Here is a 16,928-nt window from a genome sequence, read left to right as displayed (position 1 = left end):
AAAGAGTTCAATCATGATAACACCAATACCGAGACCTTTGTCGGTCTTGCATTCCATTTCCATCTTGCCAGAGACGGCTCCTCCCGCCACGAAGAGCGGGTCTGCGAATTTGAGCGTGGTCCGCACCTTTGAATGGTGGGTCGTGGCATTCATAGGCTCGGGTTTGGATGCTGAGGACGCCATGTTGGGCCCGGTGTCACTATAGGCTTGGGCAGGGCAGTCTATCAGTGGGAAGGCAGCTTTGCATCAAATTCCGGTCGTGGTGTACTGGCAGCAATGTCAACGGGATTATCTTAAGACAATGTAAAGAACAAGGAGCAAAGCATGTAGAGCCGCTCAAACTTGGCAGAACAGATGAGATGGGGAAGCAAACATGGCTGCTCGGCCAAAAGCATGTGGTGTCGGGACTGCAGCGACTTGGCGCTTCTACAGAGGCTACTCGGGTGTGATGGCACTCTTTCGACAATGGCTCTGACATTGATGGGAATGGCACTGACATTGCTAAGCCAAAGAAAATCCCAATGTATCGTATAGAGCATTAAAAATCGTATCTCAATGCACTAGCTGTGTTTGCGAGTAGGGTTACTGCACCTCATATGCATGCGCGCTAAATAATCGATTGTTTCGGTCGCATTAATATTCAGACAATTTTTTCCGTGAGTAGGCTAAGATAGAATTCACGTCAACTCGGCGACCTCTAGCGCGCGCTTGGCTAACCCTCGCCGTCGGAACTGCACTACGCACAAACAGAAAATGAACTTTTAGCTTGAACGTTTTGTTTGTACAGATATAAGAGAGAGAATATTCAAGTTATTTTGTTAAAAAAGCGACTCTAGCAGGTGCAGTATCCAAGACACTGACTATTTTTCCTCTACCTCTCAAATGATGTTTTTGGCCTTTCTGTTCATTTTTGCCTTTGGACCCCGCGGTCCGGAAAGTCACGTGATAACGCTTATACTAGCGCTTTACGCCAAATTGGACAAGTATAAGTTCGGAAGGTAGTTCACCTTTCTAAGAGAGGTCCTCTGCGCGGTCCCACGAAATTCGCGCTTCCCACACTAGGTTAGGGTTTATTAGGCGCGCGTCTAAGGTCGCCGAGTATGTAGATGTTTCCACGATGAATACAACCTAATCATCAGACATTCATACCGCTCCTGACTGTATTCTGTACGGTATCGAGAACCTTGAGCAGGGAATTCCTGAAATTAAGAGAGGTCATACATCGAGCATGTCCCGCTTAGCGCCCATAATTGGGCTAATGACCGTGCGCAGCGGGAGCGCGCTTTCAAGCTTCCGCCTTTGAAAATTTGACGGCCCATATAACAGCTGTGCCAGAGCTCAATCAATAGCCGCCACGTGCGGCCCACAATCATGAAGCGGTGTGAAGTCGAGACGCTATAAATGAAGGCATAAAGACACCGCAAGCATAGTGTACACCGAAAAAGTGCGTTACAAAGCTGACGAAGGTCTATGTCATCTTTTGGACAACGTAACGATCCCAGCTCGGGTATGAAAAGGTCTCCAACCGTGTTGGGACCGACGCCGAAGGAGGTGCTCGACGTTTAACCTTCTCCTTTGAGCCAATGAAAGGAGGAGGCAGCTCGACGGGGACGTCAATCGCTAATGGCAGCATTGATATCTTGAATGTGAAATCATCTCGATAAGTTCGAGTGAAAGGTAGAGCTTCTTCAAGGCTAGTCTGAGGAGGCGGTGACCTGCTTTGTTTAGACCGCCTGGGGGAAGATCCTGCCGCGGAAGACGATGAGGGTTTGTGACTGATTCGTTGCTTCTGCTTGGGCGGAGCTAAAGTGGCCAATTCGGCGACTGCTTCTGCATTAGAAGGTTGTAGGCGTAATACAGCTCGGAGATCTACAGCTCTTTCAGCCATAGTCAGTACAACGTTGCAGAGGCCTCTCGTACCTTGAACGGCGTCATCTATTCGCCCCTGGCCTTTGCGAGCCTGGGATCTCCGCCAGTAGCCTTTAACACTCCCGTGTTTCGCCAAAGCAATGTCACAAGCTTGTTCCGCCTTTTCCCATCTGAGAAAGAGCTTAGAGCGATGACTTGTGGCGCGAAGGGAGATCGACATACTCATCAATCTTCAAGTATGCTGCAGCCAAGTTCAGCTGATAATGTGGCATTTCAGGCTCAATTTGATGCGCAAGTTGGTATCGCTCAATAGCCTTGAGATACTTTCCTTGTTTGAAGGCAGCATTGCCCTAGACATGTGCAAAGCGATTCGTGCGCATATTAGCGTCATACGGTCCATGCTACAAGCAGATACAATAACCTGCTGCTTTTCGAGCTCAGCTCTCAGATATCGCCATTCCATGAGCTCCCCAATAGTCATATCGGGATCTAGAGAGTGTTCTGCGTATTCTTCCGCCTCGAGACAAATCTGGTCCAAGGCAACCTCCCAGGCGTCCTCTTCCTCCTTGGTTTCCCAACCGAAGACTCCGCTACCTAAAGAGACTTTCAGCGTTCTTTTAATAGATCCAAGCCAACGCCGAACTCACCCCGACCATCCCATTCACGTTCCTTCCCTGACCGTACGCTGTTCTCCTTCTCCTTCATCGTCTTTTCGCAAACCTCACTGAGGTGTTCCGTTGAGCAGCCACAGTCGCACCACTTCGACGTCAGCTTATCACGAAGCGCGCCTCCATAGCCACGAACGTCGAACTCGTTCGCAACTTGCCAGAGAGTATTTGAGATACCCTCGTATCCGGCGCGTACTTTGGTCAGCCATTCGGAGTCCGCCTCGCTGCTACCGGCGGGAACATTCTTATATTTCGCCGCGCAGGCCTCTTCAAGCGCGCGGTAACCCTCCGCGAGCGGTCCAAGATGAGGCGGCTTAGAAAAGGTAGGCGGTGGCATCGTTTGAAGTGTTTCGAGGTGGGATTTCATGGCGGGATGATGTGGCAAGAGGCGGGCAGAATGCAATCCACGTTTCCGGCAGATGGGCACATCGTTAGAGGTAGCGAAATGGCGTAATGCAGTATAAGACCAAAGCACGCTCTTCGTAGCGACTCGCTCGCCCGCTTGTCGCAGGTCCATAGCAATGACAGCACGAAGGAAGTCTTTGACTTCGTCGCTGCCGGCATTGAAGGCAACCCAGCCCGGACCGCCAATATTTATGCAGCGCATTACAAAGGTAGGCAGATGAAGCAGGGCAACGCTGTAGAGATGTGTCGAGAAAAGGCGGGCAATGTCTTGTTCAAAGCGCAGGAGGAGAATTTGGGCTATTGTTCGTTCGAGCTCGGCGAGTGGGGTCGCTGGCTTGGATATCTGACGACCCGCATACACGTCGGGAAGTGTGCTGTCTTTCGAAATGACATGGGTACCGTTCGCTGGTTTACGCGGCGATGTGGTGGGACGCTTCTTTACATGCGAATACTTGGGTGGCATGGTGAGGGCGAAAGAACCAGGGAGATGGAGGTGTACGAGACAGCGTGAGGACACTGGTAAGGGTCAACGCTCAATTACAAGCAAGCGTTTGCATATGCGGCCGCTGCCGACAAAGAGCAGTGTGCTGTGAACCTGGTATCATTCAAGGCGCGGAGGAGAGCGGACGGAGCGCGCGAATATGTACGTTAGCAGTAAAGAAAATAAGTAATACAAATAAATAACTCGTGACGTCTTTCCGCATCCTGCTCAACCCGCCGGTATCTTCCACAAGCACGACCACCATGATTTCCTCTCGCGCCCTTGGTTTGACTCCTACTTTCAGGCAGGCAGTGGTAGCTCATAAATCTTGTATGTCTTTTCACTCCGGCCGGAGATAACTTTGTCCTAATCTTTCCGGTAGCTCATAGCCTTATCCTCCGCACAGCAGTCGCGAAACGGTGAAGCACACCGACTCCTTTGTACGAACACAGCTGGCTCACCTTCTCCTTACCGTTGCGTAGTGGTGTTCAAACCCAGTCTCTTCCCCCATCCGCCGCCGAGAAGATTCTCAATGAACAGCGCCTGAAGCGTCCCAGCAGCCCGCACTTTACCATCTACCAGCCCCAGCTCACATGGCTTGGTTCCATCGCAAACCGTGTCACCGGCGCGGGCCTCAGTGTCTGTGAGTTTACCGAGTGCTGTCCGACGATAAGTGCCCTTACTAATTCCGACAATGCGAAGTGATGTATGGGTACTGCATCGGCTACCTCGTCGCCCCCGAGACCTTTGCTTCCGCAAACGTGATTGAGCTCGCGGCGAGTATGCCTGAAGCTGTCAAGATTGCTGGCAAGACAATCTTGGCTGCACCCTTCGCATTCCACTCCTGGAACGGCATCCGGCATTTGGGCTGGGATATGACCAAGTGTGAGTCTTTCGTGCGTTTCGCTATACGCATGTGTATCCCTGATCACCGCACAGTCATCACCCTCAAGGGTGCGTATCAGTCTGGATATGCTGTCCTCGCCGCCACCGCTGTCAGTACGGTTGCGCTCGTGCTCATGTAAATTCCGGACAATGTCAAAAGCGACCGAGCTATCAACGAAAGGGAGCGCGTACCAGAGTATGTGCGTGGCCTCTGGCGAGATTAATGAAACGTCCTTCCGAAGGAAATTATGTTTATGACTTGTTTTTTTTTCGACAATTAGGGCCGCAGGAGCCTGCAGCCTGACTGGGCTACCATGCATTCAACGGCATGGCAAGGCGAGAACTGTTTGCCACTAAATTTGCTCGTGGTCCCAGTGCATTATATTGATTGAGCCGCATCGCGATACTGACTTCTCGTGGCGGTGATTCCAAGTGTAAGCCTAATCTACAGCGGTCAGACGGTGGACCCTAGCAGCGGCTTCACGGCTGCAGGTAAATAGCTAATGCTCAGGGCTTTGTCCGGACCTTAAACTCGGCAACTTACAAGATATGTGAGAGGAATGTCCCGAGTACACCTCGTCGTTCCCCATCATTGTTGGAGGGCTGGAGTCTCGATACACGAACTTGCACGTCTTATAACAGTATATGTAATGTTCTGGTATATTTCTCGCATAGCGACGAGATGTGATGCAGATATATCTGTGACAAGTTAGCCAACGTGTTTAAGAACGTATATATCCCTAAATCCACACTCTTCATCGTCCTAGTCATCGGCCGCTTCAACTGATGGCCGCCTCGACCTCGACCTCGACACCAACTTTCACTGGTTTGTCCATGTCGGATTTCACATGGCGCGCACGCTCGTTCAGGACACCCCACGTCTGCCACCACTCTGCACCGGCTTCGTCCGCGTCGTACGCGAAGAGCACGCGGGGTTCTTCAAGGGAGTACAAGACCAGGTCCGCGCCGTACCACTGCCCCGCCTTCATGTCGCGCAAAGCAGCATCACGAGCCTCCTGCTCAGGGCCACTCTTAAGCGTGAAGAACCGTGCCCGGCGGGCTTCGCGCTCCCGCACTGCGCGGCAGTGCGTTTGGCGGATATCCTGGAAGCCCCACAGAGTGTTGGCGATTTGATTCTCTTCCTTGAGGTACGAGAAGATCTTGCCCAAAACAGCCGCATCCTCCATGAGCATGCCAATCGTCTGCAGACCACCCTCCGGGAAGGGGTGAGCCGCGTCACCAACGACGACGACACGTCCGCTGGCTCCATGCACCCAATCGTCCATATCTTCGTGGGCGAAGTTGCGAACGCGGATCGCTGGTGGAACTAACGATGCGAGCTTAGCCAGCCTGAGACGTGGCATGATCAGGCAACATGCAAGACTAATACGAACATTTGAACTCGCCATGGTACTTGTTCGCTAATTAGGCCGGAAACATCAATGGTGGGCTGCTCGTTCCAGTCGCCATCCTCGCCATCGTCGGGCGCATATATGTGAATCGCGAGATCGCCTACGGGGTTCTGAGAGCGAGCTCGGGATTAATATTTCCAGGAATCGTGGCAGTATAAGATACATACAACCGGGTATGAGTACACACAAAAGCCGTCCGCATATCTGACGAAGACAGCGTTCTGAAGGCTGTGTCAAGAATGAGATGAGCGCAAGAACTGAATGACGCACGTCATCGGCGTTTCCTCCCATAATTTCGGGCACTTCCGGTATGTGTTCCGCCTTCAGGGTTGTGCTGAAGAATAAATGAGTGGGGCCGTAACGATATTGCTTGGATGGGGCTCACTGGAAGAGTGTATAACCATCCGGAGAGCGCTTCAGTTCGCGACCTGCAATCGCCTTTCGCACAATACCAGTAGAACCATCCGCTCCTACTATCACGCCCCCCGTCAGCGTCTCTCCACTGGCAAGGGTGATTTTTTGTGAAGCGGGGTCTACGGAGGAGACGAGGCAGCCAGTGCGAACTTCAGCACCAGCCTCCACGGCGGCATTGTAGAGGATACCACGAAGGTCCGTGTGCTATCGTTGGCTTCAGCGAAGGAAAGATACGAGGCATGGGACGTGACACACGCTGAGGAAGGTCCAGAAACCGCCACCACATTCCTTCAGCATCTCGTCGGTATACACATGCTGTCCCAGGAACTCGTTATCGCCACCTAGGATGTCGATGTTCGCCGTCAGCACACAGAGAAGCGTGAGTACTAGGACCACGAGGGAGACGCACACTTGTAAAATTTGACAGTGTTCAGAATAGGGCTGCTCCGCTTGTATATCTCGTCCAAGAGTCCCCACTGTTGAAGGACCTTCGTTGTATTGGGCGTGAGTCTGCAGCCACCATAAGGACCACCCTGAACATGCAATGGCCAGTTATATAGGTTGATCAAGGATGAAGATTCGCCGCACCAGAGGGATCCGCTTGTCTCGCTCTAAAACGATGACCTCGTACCCAGTGCGTCTGAGAGCTATAGCACACGCGAGACCGGAGAGTCCTATCGAGTTACACACGCTTAACACTACGAACGCGGACACTGCCAAACGGAAGTATCTTACCGCCACCGACAATAGTGAAGTTGATCGGAAAAGTGGTTCTCTTCATAGTGCTCGACTCGGGAAGAGGTATTAGGGGCAGGAATGAGAAGAAGGGTAGGAGAGTTGCTCACCTCGCTTGGAATAGACGTGACTAGTGATTGAGAGGAGATCAAGAGGCTGGGGCGGGGCGTGGTTGAGGGTATCAGGAGCAGCCTCGCACGCCAGGGGAGGTACACTGGAGGGCTGTTGAACGTTAAATCAGATACCCGCAATATCTCGCGCGCGCCTACGCGCCCGATGGTTGGTAGCATCGTGTTTGCAACTTCGCAAGATCATCTCTCTCGCCCGAATCCAGACGGGCTCATGTCCACTCAGATCCAAAATTACGTGTTCTGAGGAGTAAACCAGAGCACATGGCAAAACGCTGCGGCAACCATCTACAGTCGAACAACCATCGCATTTCGCCTGATGCGCACTCGTCCAAGCGAAGTCTGTGATCAGTGATGCGCCCGCCGCGCCGCGATATTCCCGCGACCAGTCTCCACCTGAAGGCCTGAACAGCGGGAACAGCAAGTCAATCAAAGGCATAGACGGGCACATCAAGATCACATCAAGATACAGTCTCCTTTCTTCGATTTGCGCTGCTTCTTCAGAGCCTCCTGTGCTTCTCGCTTCATGGTCTCAAGCCGATCCTGTTGCTCGCGTCCAGCGAGCTGCCGCTGCCTCTGAGTCTCCATCTGATGCGCCTCCTCGTCTTCCTGCCTCTGTAGCTGTCGAGCTAACTCGTGGCTAGCATCGATGAAATCCCATCAGTGATCAGACATCATCCGGTGCCGGACGATGCAACACTCACTCCGCCCGCTCTTCCAGTGTCATGGCCCCCAGATCACCCTCCAGGGCGGCCAGCGCACTCTCTCCCGTGTGGCCAGCATAATCACCACCAGCCGGTGTAGAATGGACAAAATCGGAGTCGACAAAGGATGACCAGCCGCCATCGACATCCTCCAGCCTCTCCCAGACCACAGATGGTTCTTGAAGGAAGACTTGATCGGTAGCGAGGGTATATAAAGCACTGTCGTCGGGATTCGGAGACTTGTATAGCACAGAGAGGTGAGAGTTCCGAAAGAGGGCCACCAAGGATCCGGGCCGCATCTTGGCTGCAAGGGCGAATAGACCGTGGTAGGTCAGCTGTGACGACGTATTCTCGAGGAAGGAGCGGACAATTAGTGCTGCAGGCTCGGGGTTAGCCACCAGGTGCAATTGGATTCAATCTTTCTTACCCTCTTCCAGCTTCTGCTGTTCGTCGGGAGATAGGGACGAATTCCGTTGGTGACTAGGTATTGCGCCCGACGTCAACGGTTCTTGACCATTTTGCAGAAACTGTCCACGAGAGATATGATCGGCTTCCGCTATCAGGTTCACACAGGTGTCGTAGTCTTGTAGTTGCTCAAGAACGTGGTGCTCCGGCGTACTAGGGTCCGCAAGCCACCCATGGACCAGCTCAATGCCAGCGTACTCAAAAAGCTTCAGCTCTCCACCGGATCCTGCAGGACGAAAAGCGGAGACCTCGGTGAACAATGGGTTCAGGTCCATGCCCTCTGAACGAGACACTTAATCTAAGCTCATGCAAAGCGAGTTGAGACTTACTACGGGTCACAGGCATGACCGACAGTGCTGCCGAGATGTCGACGTCAGGACAAGATGTCAATAGGTATTCACCGACCAGTTGTGCGAGTTGCTCGTAGGACACGCTTGCCCGGTCTGAGGGCAGGATGGTAATGCAGCCGCGTAGTATTAGAATATTACCTGTAGTATTACAGATGTCAGAAGCAATTCTGTCGCAGGACGGAGCTCTTACATATTGCAATAAAGGAACAAGGCCTGTAAGCCATGACAGAACCGATTTAACCACCGTTCTCAGCCGAGGGAATAGCTGTTCCTCACCCGTTGAAGTTCTGTGTAACTATCTTGAATCTTCTTGGGGGCGCGTCGGGGTCAGGCTTGAAGTGTATCTCTTTGAGGTACCAGACCTCCTCAATGGACTGCTGGGTCCCGTTTGTCTCGGAGTTAGTGTGCTCGGACATGGTGGTTGCGGGGTAACATGGCGCCCCGCCTACCCCGTGTCGCAATGATAAGCGGAAGTAAGCGAAGTAAGTGAAGTGGTAAGCTTCCATGCTTATACGCGTCACCTGATCCACAATTACGGGAATGACGACACGCGTCGACGTCGTTTTGCGCTTTACTCTCACTCTTCGGCCGATTCTCCATACGATCTCAAGCTTCAAGCAGCGGCTCACTCGATCTCGTTCGGTCTGGCCCATAAATTCTCTCTTTGACAAATGCAATGAAAGACTACGATATTCCGAAGGTCGACAGGAACAATCCTCTGTACTGCCCCTCCGTACCTGCAGTGGTATTTCTGGAGTCTATTCGGCGGAAGATACACGACAAAGGCGGCATTAGCAGGGAAAGCACTCCAGAATTTTCTCCAGATCATGAAAATCGTCACTCATTGTCTTCTTTTACTCGGCTACTCGACAAATCGGTTACTGACGACGACCTGCTTGAACTTCTGTATAACCCCGGCCACTCTGAGACTCTTCTGGGCAACGGCGACAACTCTGGCGATACAAATTTGAGCAGCGTTCTGCAAGGCGTGACATCTCGTGGCTTGACTGTTCCTGTCTCTCCCCAAGTTTATGCATGCGACTGCCTCATCAAGGAAGAGGAAAGCTCGATTTCGTTCAGCGATCTCCGAGGCCCTGCCAAACGTGAAATGTCTCTACCATCAGGCAACGAAGGATCATTCGAGATCAGTGGAAAAGCGGATCCGATCGTCTATTTTGCGCGGAGCAGCTCGCCATACAACGTACATAGGCGATGCTTTCTGGTTGCGCCTGAGCCCGAAAATGGCTGGAGAGCCAGGGCTCACGAACTACAGGAGAAATTATCGAGGCTTGGAGGTGCAGTGTGTCTCGACGGCGCATTTCATAGTGTTAACACCGCATGTATGCTAGGTGTGTCTCCGGTTATACTCCGGAAATGTTATTCTTCTAAATATCGAGAACAGACGAGTTGTACGGTGCCGCCGTTGGGACAGAGACACCTCGCGGGATGAGGAACTTGATATCGCGCTTGGACAAACTACTCCCTGGCGTTCGTCTCACAACCAAGCTCTCTAAGGTGGTGAGCCATCAAGACATAATAGATATTCTCTGCTCGAACGGTCAGTCGCTAGTCGGAAACTCATGAAATGTCGCTAATAGAGCTCAAGGCTTTGTTAATACCCGTGTCCTTGATGCCTTCCGTACATCCGAGGTTGAGTTTCTCGATTTAACTACCTCTCTGGCAGAGGAAGATGGGCTGAACATGGACGCTCGAGATATCTTGAAAGGTAAGTGGTCGCTACTGAGATAAAGGTTGTACTGATTAGATCTAGTCTTGGCTAAGCCTAATAGCTTCCTCTTTGTGCATGAAATCAACCTTAGTGGAACAACGCTCCGTGACTCGGACATTGCATGCTTACACCACCTTCCTCGTTTGGCCCGACTCTGGCTACAAGATACCGGAGTAACGAATCAAGCGTGTGTGGTATTTGCATTCCACTTATTTGCTCTGGTAACGTTTAGTTTATCCAGAGTCTTTCTACTACTACCCTTGAAGCGCTGCCTTCAAGAATTGGACATTGCATATAATCCGGATATCAATGATGATGTCATTGTCGCCTTCGACATGCTTTCCAGGCTCTCGTACCTTAAGTTACTGGGCACAAGTATCACCATCGCCGGCGTGCGTCGTTTGACCACATATCTCAGGCGACGCGGATATGCTATGGCTCTCGAAGTCCCTGCATCTTGTGAAGACTACCTACGGCGTGCGTCAGCTCTCTTGGTCAGATTGACCGCTGTCCGGACTTATACGTCACAGAACTTCACCTCAAGTACATTTCTCATCCCGGACCACCACTCATCACGGACCCCAAAGCCGCTCAGAATTTAACCCCTACTGCGCTCTCTCGTAACCTGGCTGCCCACGCTGCTGTCAACCCGGATATACCCACGAAAGGGTCCAAAGCGTTCCTCGCAAACCAATTAGGGGAACTCCTGGAGAATCGACGGGCCGACCTGTATGCACGAGAACTCATAGGTCTGGACTGAGACCGCTGTGTGGCTTGCATGGTTGATTTGGTTCCGGCTAAGCTATTATTTCGCTCCCCTATCGTATTTGGTCATGGTACCCTAGTTTGACTGGACCATACGCTTCCAGTTGCACCCTTCGATAATTGTATCCAATTAAAAGCGTAGTCCGCATAACAACTGAGCAGTCGAAACAGATGTTATCTGAGAATATTAAACGAACGGAAAAGTTAACGAACGTGGAGGGGTCAACGAATGTGGAAGGTCCTTCAGTCCTTGTGTGACCAACTGGACGTTGTGGATGGGCGTTGAGCTGAACGTACCTCAGTGGAAGGTAGGTCGGGCACCCCGCACTCTCGTTCTGCCATCCTGCAAGCGTTCAGTAATGATGGGGCTTGCGGCCGGTCTAAACTTGTGCTCCTTCGAATACCTACATGATAGGGCTATACCTGTGAGTCTACTCAAACAAAGCTGGGCTAGGAAAACAGACCTGGTAGCATATATGACTTCTGGCTGCTTCCGCATCTGCTTGCGCATTGTAACGCCGAGCCAGAAGAGGAACACTACGAGCAAGATCAAAGCGGCGCGTTTCCAAGGCGAGGGTGCTGGCGGGTTGAAGCGTGGGTCCTGCGAAAGGCGGCGATGGAGCTCCGCGACGTCGCTGGTGGGCTCGGGATGACGCTGAGATGTTGAGCGACGCTCAGCCTTCTCAGACTTGACGTTGGTAGACATAGCAGTGGTGGACGACATTGTGGTTGCAGACCAATCGGGCAGGCTGCCTGCGATCGCGGGCTACTCGGAGCGGTGTCCGGGGTGCGCCTGATGGCGACCGACGTCTGCATAACACCGGAGGGAGAGTGGACATTGGACAACAGGCATCCTTTCCTCGAACTTTGACCTGCGAGTGTCGCATATAGCAGATGGCACGATCGCATCGTAGCATGGCATGCGATACTCTCTACTCAAGTCCGTTCTATGCCCGAGCTAGGGCTTTGCATACTGCTGCTTCACATCCGCGCGGGGCAAATTGACTTCATGCGCGATGCCCCCATAGGGACCTTGACTTTGCCCCAAGGTCTCAGTACTTCTCTGGCTGGGTCGCTTCTTCCATTGTCACCCCTCAAACCCGCTGTCTCCACGACACGTCTGGAGGTTTCTTCCAGCAGCAGACATGACGTCCCTACACTCGAAAATCGCAGCTGCGCTCAAGTCGCGTGAAAATCGACTCATCAGACGACGTCTTTCGGACCCTGACGCGGACTCAGGGCTTGTTGACTTCCACACAAACGACTACCTCTCCCTCTCACACTCTGAGCAACTGCGCCACCTTTTCCTCCAAAAACTGCAGACCGCTCCGGAGGTTTTGGGCTCGGGAGGCAGTAGGTTGCTCGTAAACGGACACGGGCACACCGCGCTTGAGACGCGCCTCGCGAAGTTCTTTGACTCGCCCGCTGCTCTGCTCTTCAACTCCGGCCTGGATGCGAACGTGGGCTTCTTCTCTTGCATTCCTCAGCCAGGCGATGTCGTCGTTTTCGATGAGTACATTCACGCCTCCGTGCACGATGGCGTACGTGCATCACGCGCGAGGGAGGCCCAATTCTCCTTCGAGCACAATTCCGTATCTGCGCTGGGCGAGCTCCTCCTCCATCTGCTCAATGAGCGGCCAAGCCTGCGGACGGGTGAAAACAGCGTGTTTGTCGCCGTTGAGAGCCTTTACTCGATGGACGGCACGATCGCTCCCCTGGCAGAGATCGTCGAGCTCACCGAGTCGCTGTTCTCGCGAGGGAATTGTCATCTGGTCGTGGATGAAGCTCATGCAACAGGCGTGTATGGTCCGCAGGGCAGGGGGATGGTCGCGACGCTTGGACTAGAGCGGAGGGTGTTGGCAAGGCTTCACACATTTGGCAAGGCTCTTGCAGCATCTGGGGGTACGCCAGCGAGATTTATTGGGTTGCCAAACGACTGAGCTTTCCTCCCACCACAGCTGTCATCCTCACAGACGAGCCCATTCGCGACTACCTGCTTAATTATGCCCGATCACTCATATATACAACATCGCTCAGTCATGCGAATATTGTTGCTGTAGGTTGTTCTTTCGATTTCCTCGAAAACGGGATCGCAGAGAAGGTACGCGCCGCATGCATCCGTATTGTGCTACGGTTGACGAAGCTCCTCCAGTTGGCGACTAGATTGCTCGATTTAAGCATACGTTTCATCGATACGCTTCAAAATCTTATTGAGCGAAATGGCATACCGCCTTCCCTGCTATCTCTCCCTCCCCACCTGACTGCCATCTCCTTGGGAAGGAGCCGAGCAACTCCCATTGTTCCGGTCTTTACATCACAACCTCGGCCTCTTTCTACGTACCTGCGCTTGAAAAGCATGAACGCTCGGCCAATCACATGGCCAACGGTACCCAAAGGCTTGGATCGCGTTCGAGTCTGCTTGCATTCGGGCAACAGCGACGAAGAGATCGACGCGCTGGCACGAGGGATGACAGAATGGGCAAGAAGTGAAATGATCGCGAGCCAAGTTAAAGGAGGTGGCTCGCTTGGGCTACAGTCGAAGCTATGACACAGGACCAGGCAATCCCTCCGGGAATATCTCCCGTGATAGTCTATACTTAGTCCTGGAGTGCTTCCAACTCTTGCGTACTCTTTTGTAGAAACTCTTCGAACGAGTCTTGATACGCCGCTGTTCGTCACGGTGCAGAATGAGCTTTTCTGTGTGTTTGGAGTGGAAGTAAAGCACACTGACCCGCCGTGAAGCGGTTCGCTCGATATCGAGCGATGACTTCTCGGTTATGTGTAATAGCTGCTAGCTGTGCCTGCTTGATGGTGCCTTCGGGAATGGTGAGGCCCGAGAACAATTGACGAAGTAATCCAAAGACGTACCAGATACGTGAACCACATGGGGGATGTATTTGCGGCCTTCGATATTCGTGAGCATGGTCACGCCGGCCCAAGCAGTTTTGTGGTGATCTCGGGCAACGCGAATGATGCATACACTCGTCGTTGGAGAATAATACTTGACTATAGGGCGAAAGCATGTCAGAGAACGGCACGATAGGCCTGGACGAGGGGTACGACTTGCTTGTGAGAGAAGAAGAGACTGCGCCCCAGCCCGTGTCGCCAAAATTATTGATCACACTCTGCTTGAGAGCAGACCATATCAGCTTGCTGCTGATATCATTTTCTTCTGGCGAGGAGGCCGCCAAGGCGCTCGTGGCCGCTGAATGGCACGGGATGAATTCCACGAGAAGCCACCTGTTCTGAAAATAAGCAGTGCTGAGATTTGGGACCAAGGTAGTGGTAGAGTATGTTATAAACTTACTTTGAAGCGTACCATTCACCAAGCCTTGCCAAACGCGCGACTGAGGGTACTGAGAGATGGTGGTAATGAGGAAGCCGGCAAGTGAGCAGCGCCACAAAGCCCGCCCAGGCGCTTCCGACGATGCCAATGTCATCTGTTTCCGCTGCACGCACCCTGAAAAGGTGAATCAAACATTCAACTCAGACGTGTCGAGCGATGATGGAGAGGCCTTTGATCAAGAATTCTAGGGTTCTCCGGTCTACGGGAGTCATAAATAAACGCCACGAAGGCATAGGCGCTTCGCAGAGTGTAACAGACAGGCCGCAGCATCAGCGAGTCCAGTGGAGATTGCACGATACAATTACATGCAAGAGTACAATTCCATGCTTTGTGGAAGGAGAGGAAAGCTATGTGTCTGTGGCAGCATCTTCCTCGCCAATAAAAGTGTCCACAGCATCCCGCCAGTCACCCGGTGAGTCTGAACCCTCCCCGACAGACTTCGGCTCCCTCTCAACCTGATTCACCTTGCTATCGAGAGGCGGCGATGTGTCCTCCATGATAAATGGCTCTGCGTCATGGGCTGATCGGAGAAAGTGCTGCGACGGCAATGCGAGGATGGGACTATCGATCGGCGATGCCGCCGGGGTGAAAGACAGGAAAGATCCCAGTGGCGGTGCGCTCCGCGTAGCTTTGGTCATCCCCGGGCCGTCGTGCGGCGAATCCGGCAACACGAGCTGGGGGAGCAGCAACGAGCTGTGCGAGTCATTCAAGTCGATGAAGGTCGCGTGAATGTCGTCCTCGAGCTCGTCCGGGAGCTCGTCCGAGTCTGAGTCACTGCTGACTTCGTGAATTTGGAGCGTCCAGGAAGGGCAGTGCAGATACTCACTCATCTAATGACAGATACGAGGAGGAGGCGTTGGCACTGGCACTCTGATGTCTCGACCCTCCGTGCTTAGAAGTTCCCGCCGACATTGGCCTCCTCCCTTCAATGGCTCCCTCATCTAAAGCGTGTTGTGACGCCCTTCGGGGACCTGATGGTCTTTGTTGCGGGTCGGCGCGTTTGTAGTTAAGTGACGTAGCTCGTGTGTGCCCGCGCCGCCCTGGGGCTGTGGCTGGGATAGGTGGTAACGGACGGACAAGCATAGTGGAAGCTGAATGGGAGCGTCGATGGACGGTATGGCGGGGCGCAATAGCTAGTAGGCCCGAGGACATGAAGCTTGAATAGTCCATCGAGAAGAGATGGGCAGGCACAAGAGCGGAGGCATACTTATAAAGCCCCTTGATGTACTCGCGGACGGGGAAGCGCTGCGTCAGAGGGCTGATGTGCCAGATGGATGGGATCAGGGTGAGTAGATTCGGCGCGTAGCAAAGGCGAGACGCATGGGAGCTTGGCATTTCGAAACAGAGCGCGCTGTGTCCTGGTTACCGGGAAAGATGCCGAGGTTGGTCGGGGTATCTCGGCGCGGAAGTAGTGAAACTTGCGCACTGGGTGCCTGGAGAATACGGCAAGAAAAATCTCGATAGCTCTGCGTGAAAGTAACCAGCCGGAACAATCGTGGGGTGAGATTGAATGCATTGCCTCAGCGTCTCGCAGCTTCGTAGCGTTGCAAAATTTCAACAAACCTTTTCCAGGCTGTTATTCTCAGCGTTCTTTCGTCTTACAGCATGCCTACCCTTAGTGATCGCCATCGACGAACATGCGCGCACTCTGCAGCCGGAATTCGGAGACGAAGGTCCTACAGGTTGCTTTCGAAGAGCAGGCAAAGTATAGTGATCGCCTCAATGCCCCGCCTACGGCGGAAATAGGCACAGCGCTTTGCTATGCAGTTTCTCCTCCCCAGATCTTCTTCATTCGAGTCGGATACCCCCTATCACCAGATGGAGTTATCCTATAGAATAATATTGAGCAATTCGGATACACTGCGGCGTAGGCGTCATTTATTCCTTCTCGGTCGTACCACTGCCATGTAGGAGGTCGAGCACTGGAAGTATGACGGAAGTCGCCTGCAGCGTTGATATAGCTTCAGCAGCTAGGGAGGGAGCACGGATTACGAGGTCATAATCTTCTTCCTCAAATGATATAAACGTACCTCAAGCGCGCCAACATTGGAAGGGAGCAGGCATATGCTGAACAAGAATGATAAGAGCGAGGCTACATGCAAAATACGTCATCTATGCGGTGCCTACTTTCGCACAAGGTAAGCATATTTGACCGCGGCTATACTCATGAATTCTTCGCGGCGTTGATTTGGTTCTTTGCTTGTGTTAAGACCCCCTGCTGTTGCTCTGCAAGTACTCGACGCTTGTTAAAGTATTCAATCTGCAACAACAGTCAGACAATATGATGACAACCGCTGAGAAAGAGACGCACCCAGCTTCTGGCACAGTCTCTTTCATATTCTGCTTTGGATGTATCGCAAGCTTTCCCTTCGTCTCCAGGTTTGATCACATTTGCAGCGTCTAGACAGGTAAAGTAAACGTCTCTACTGTCCCAGCAACGTTGCCTGTCTTGACGCGATGCAGCATCCGGCGCCGATTTTTCTGAGCTCCCGAACCAGCCCATATCGTTTGGAGGACTCGCGCAAAGTGCTGTTCGAATGCAAGATGGAGTCCGGAGTTCGGCGTCATTTCG

The 16,928-nt window shown here is 52.6% G+C and overlaps 9 protein-coding genes across 9 annotated transcripts; 3 read left to right on the top strand and 6 right to left on the bottom strand.

The window, feature by feature from the left end:
* Positions 1 to 1,468: 1,468 nt before the first annotated feature.
* PHACADRAFT_158921 (uncharacterized protein) lies at positions 1,469 to 3,405 on the bottom strand (the record flags this gene model as incomplete). The annotated part of the gene is made up of 4 exons (XM_007393156.1): positions 1,469 to 2,039; positions 2,092 to 2,219; positions 2,291 to 2,463; positions 2,517 to 3,405. 4 exons carry the CDS (start codon positions 3,403 to 3,405, stop codon positions 1,469 to 1,471), a joined length of 1,761 nt encoding a protein of 586 aa, XP_007393218.1.
* Positions 3,406 to 3,671: 266 nt separating this feature from the next.
* PHACADRAFT_251770 (uncharacterized protein) lies at positions 3,672 to 4,554 on the top strand. The gene is made up of 5 exons (XM_007393155.1): positions 3,672 to 3,753; positions 3,806 to 3,842; positions 3,906 to 4,066; positions 4,126 to 4,308; positions 4,363 to 4,554. The coding sequence occupies exons 1-5, from the start codon at positions 3,687 to 3,689 to the stop codon at positions 4,446 to 4,448; spliced, it is 534 nt and encodes a 177-aa protein (XP_007393217.1). The 5' UTR covers positions 3,672 to 3,686; the 3' UTR covers positions 4,449 to 4,554.
* A 386-nt stretch (positions 4,555 to 4,940) lies between these two features.
* On the bottom strand, positions 4,941 to 7,189 carry PHACADRAFT_206744 (uncharacterized protein). Its single transcript, XM_007393154.1, has 10 exons — positions 6,980 to 7,189; positions 6,870 to 6,924; positions 6,723 to 6,808; positions 6,544 to 6,667; positions 6,390 to 6,475; positions 6,106 to 6,338; positions 5,991 to 6,054; positions 5,888 to 5,941; positions 5,703 to 5,830; positions 4,941 to 5,658 (listed from the first exon to the last, which is right to left on the bottom strand). Exons 1-10 carry the CDS (start codon positions 7,157 to 7,159, stop codon positions 5,088 to 5,090), a joined length of 1,581 nt encoding a protein of 526 aa, XP_007393216.1. The 5' UTR covers positions 7,160 to 7,189; the 3' UTR covers positions 4,941 to 5,087.
* Positions 7,190 to 7,207: 18 nt separating this feature from the next.
* On the bottom strand, positions 7,208 to 8,965 carry PHACADRAFT_116301 (uncharacterized protein). Its single transcript, XM_007393153.1, has 6 exons — positions 8,793 to 8,965; positions 8,707 to 8,729; positions 8,496 to 8,654; positions 8,129 to 8,446; positions 7,702 to 8,077; positions 7,208 to 7,637 (listed from the first exon to the last, which is right to left on the bottom strand). The coding sequence occupies exons 1-6, from the start codon at positions 8,930 to 8,932 to the stop codon at positions 7,454 to 7,456; spliced, it is 1,200 nt and encodes a 399-aa protein (XP_007393215.1). The 5' UTR covers positions 8,933 to 8,965; the 3' UTR covers positions 7,208 to 7,453.
* Positions 8,966 to 9,104: 139 nt separating this feature from the next.
* On the top strand, positions 9,105 to 11,446 carry PHACADRAFT_206742 (uncharacterized protein). Its single transcript, XM_007393152.1, has 6 exons — positions 9,105 to 9,865; positions 9,919 to 10,074; positions 10,123 to 10,242; positions 10,288 to 10,432; positions 10,487 to 10,722; positions 10,776 to 11,446. Exons 1-6 carry the CDS (start codon positions 9,193 to 9,195, stop codon positions 11,003 to 11,005), a joined length of 1,560 nt encoding a protein of 519 aa, XP_007393214.1. The 5' UTR covers positions 9,105 to 9,192; the 3' UTR covers positions 11,006 to 11,446.
* Positions 11,447 to 12,155: 709 nt separating this feature from the next.
* PHACADRAFT_139272 (uncharacterized protein) lies at positions 12,156 to 13,693 on the top strand (the record flags this gene model as incomplete). The annotated part of the gene is given in 3 exon segments (XM_007393151.1): positions 12,156 to 12,934; positions 12,952 to 13,111; positions 13,163 to 13,693. 3 exon segments carry the CDS (start codon positions 12,156 to 12,158, stop codon positions 13,556 to 13,558), a joined length of 1,335 nt encoding a protein of 444 aa, XP_007393213.1. The 3' UTR covers positions 13,559 to 13,693.
* A 173-nt stretch (positions 13,694 to 13,866) lies between these two features.
* PHACADRAFT_116291 (uncharacterized protein) lies at positions 13,867 to 14,355 on the bottom strand (the record flags this gene model as incomplete). Its single annotated transcript, XM_007393150.1, has 3 exons — positions 14,318 to 14,355; positions 14,078 to 14,255; positions 13,867 to 14,016 (listed from the first exon to the last, which is right to left on the bottom strand). Coding segments are annotated over exons 1-3 (342 nt in total), but the record flags the coding sequence as incomplete, so codon positions are not given.
* Positions 14,356 to 14,518: 163 nt separating this feature from the next.
* On the bottom strand, positions 14,519 to 15,882 carry PHACADRAFT_251763 (uncharacterized protein). The gene has a single exon (XM_007393149.1). It carries the CDS (start codon positions 15,184 to 15,186, stop codon positions 14,704 to 14,706), a length of 483 nt encoding a protein of 160 aa, XP_007393211.1. The 5' UTR covers positions 15,187 to 15,882; the 3' UTR covers positions 14,519 to 14,703.
* A 638-nt stretch (positions 15,883 to 16,520) lies between these two features.
* On the bottom strand, positions 16,521 to 16,859 carry PHACADRAFT_89946 (uncharacterized protein; the record flags this gene model as incomplete). Its single annotated transcript, XM_007393148.1, has 2 exons — positions 16,521 to 16,616; positions 16,668 to 16,859. 2 exons carry the CDS (start codon positions 16,857 to 16,859, stop codon positions 16,521 to 16,523), a joined length of 288 nt encoding a protein of 95 aa, XP_007393210.1.
* Positions 16,860 to 16,928: the final 69 nt, after the last annotated feature.

The sequence above is a fragment of the Phanerochaete carnosa genome (assembly GCF_000300595.1).
Source record: "Phanerochaete carnosa HHB-10118-sp unplaced genomic scaffold PHACAscaffold_3, whole genome shotgun sequence".
In the NCBI taxonomy this organism is placed as follows: domain Eukaryota; kingdom Fungi; phylum Basidiomycota; class Agaricomycetes; order Polyporales; family Phanerochaetaceae; genus Phanerochaete; species Phanerochaete carnosa.
This window is presented reverse-complemented; position numbering and strand designations above follow the sequence as displayed.

Bases quoted from the DNA above. Each gene is read 5' to 3' on its own strand.
- PHACADRAFT_251770 (XM_007393155.1), top strand. From the start codon at position 3,687: ATGATTTCCTCTCGCGCCCTTGGTTTGACTCCTACTTTCAGGCAGGCA. The intron at 3,843-3,905 runs GTGAAGCACACC...ACCGTTGCGTAG, and splicing joins CGCACAGCAGTCGCGAAACG to TGGTGTTCAAACCCAGTCTC. The intron at 4,067-4,125 runs GTGAGTTTACCG...GACAATGCGAAG, and splicing joins CGGCGCGGGCCTCAGTGTCT to TGATGTATGGGTACTGCATC.
- PHACADRAFT_206744 (XM_007393154.1), bottom strand. From the start codon at position 7,159: ATGCTACCAACCATCGGGCGCGTAGGCGCGCGCGAGATATTGCGGGTA. The intron at 6,339-6,389 runs GTGTGTCACGTC...AGCCAACGATAG, and splicing joins GTTTCTGGACCTTCCTCAGC to CACACGGACCTTCGTGGTAT. The intron at 6,055-6,105 runs GTGAGCCCCATC...TTTATTCTTCAG, and splicing joins GATGGTTATACACTCTTCCA to CACAACCCTGAAGGCGGAAC.
- PHACADRAFT_116301 (XM_007393153.1), bottom strand. From the start codon at position 8,932: ATGTCCGAGCACACTAACTCCGAGACAAACGGGACCCAGCAGTCCATT. The intron at 8,078-8,128 runs GTAAGAAAGATT...CCGAGCCTGCAG, and splicing joins ACAGCAGAAGCTGGAAGAGG to CACTAATTGTCCGCTCCTTC. The intron at 7,638-7,701 runs GTGAGTGTTGCA...CATCGATGCTAG, and splicing joins ACACTGGAAGAGCGGGCGGA to CCACGAGTTAGCTCGACAGC.
- PHACADRAFT_206742 (XM_007393152.1), top strand. From the start codon at position 9,193: ATGAAAGACTACGATATTCCGAAGGTCGACAGGAACAATCCTCTGTAC. The intron at 9,866-9,918 runs GTGTGTCTCCGG...TATCGAGAACAG, and splicing joins TAACACCGCATGTATGCTAG to ACGAGTTGTACGGTGCCGCC. The intron at 10,243-10,287 runs GTAAGTGGTCGC...GATTAGATCTAG, and splicing joins CGCTCGAGATATCTTGAAAG to TCTTGGCTAAGCCTAATAGC.
- PHACADRAFT_251763 (XM_007393149.1), bottom strand. From the start codon at position 15,186: ATGAGTGAGTATCTGCACTGCCCTTCCTGGACGCTCCAAATTCACGAA.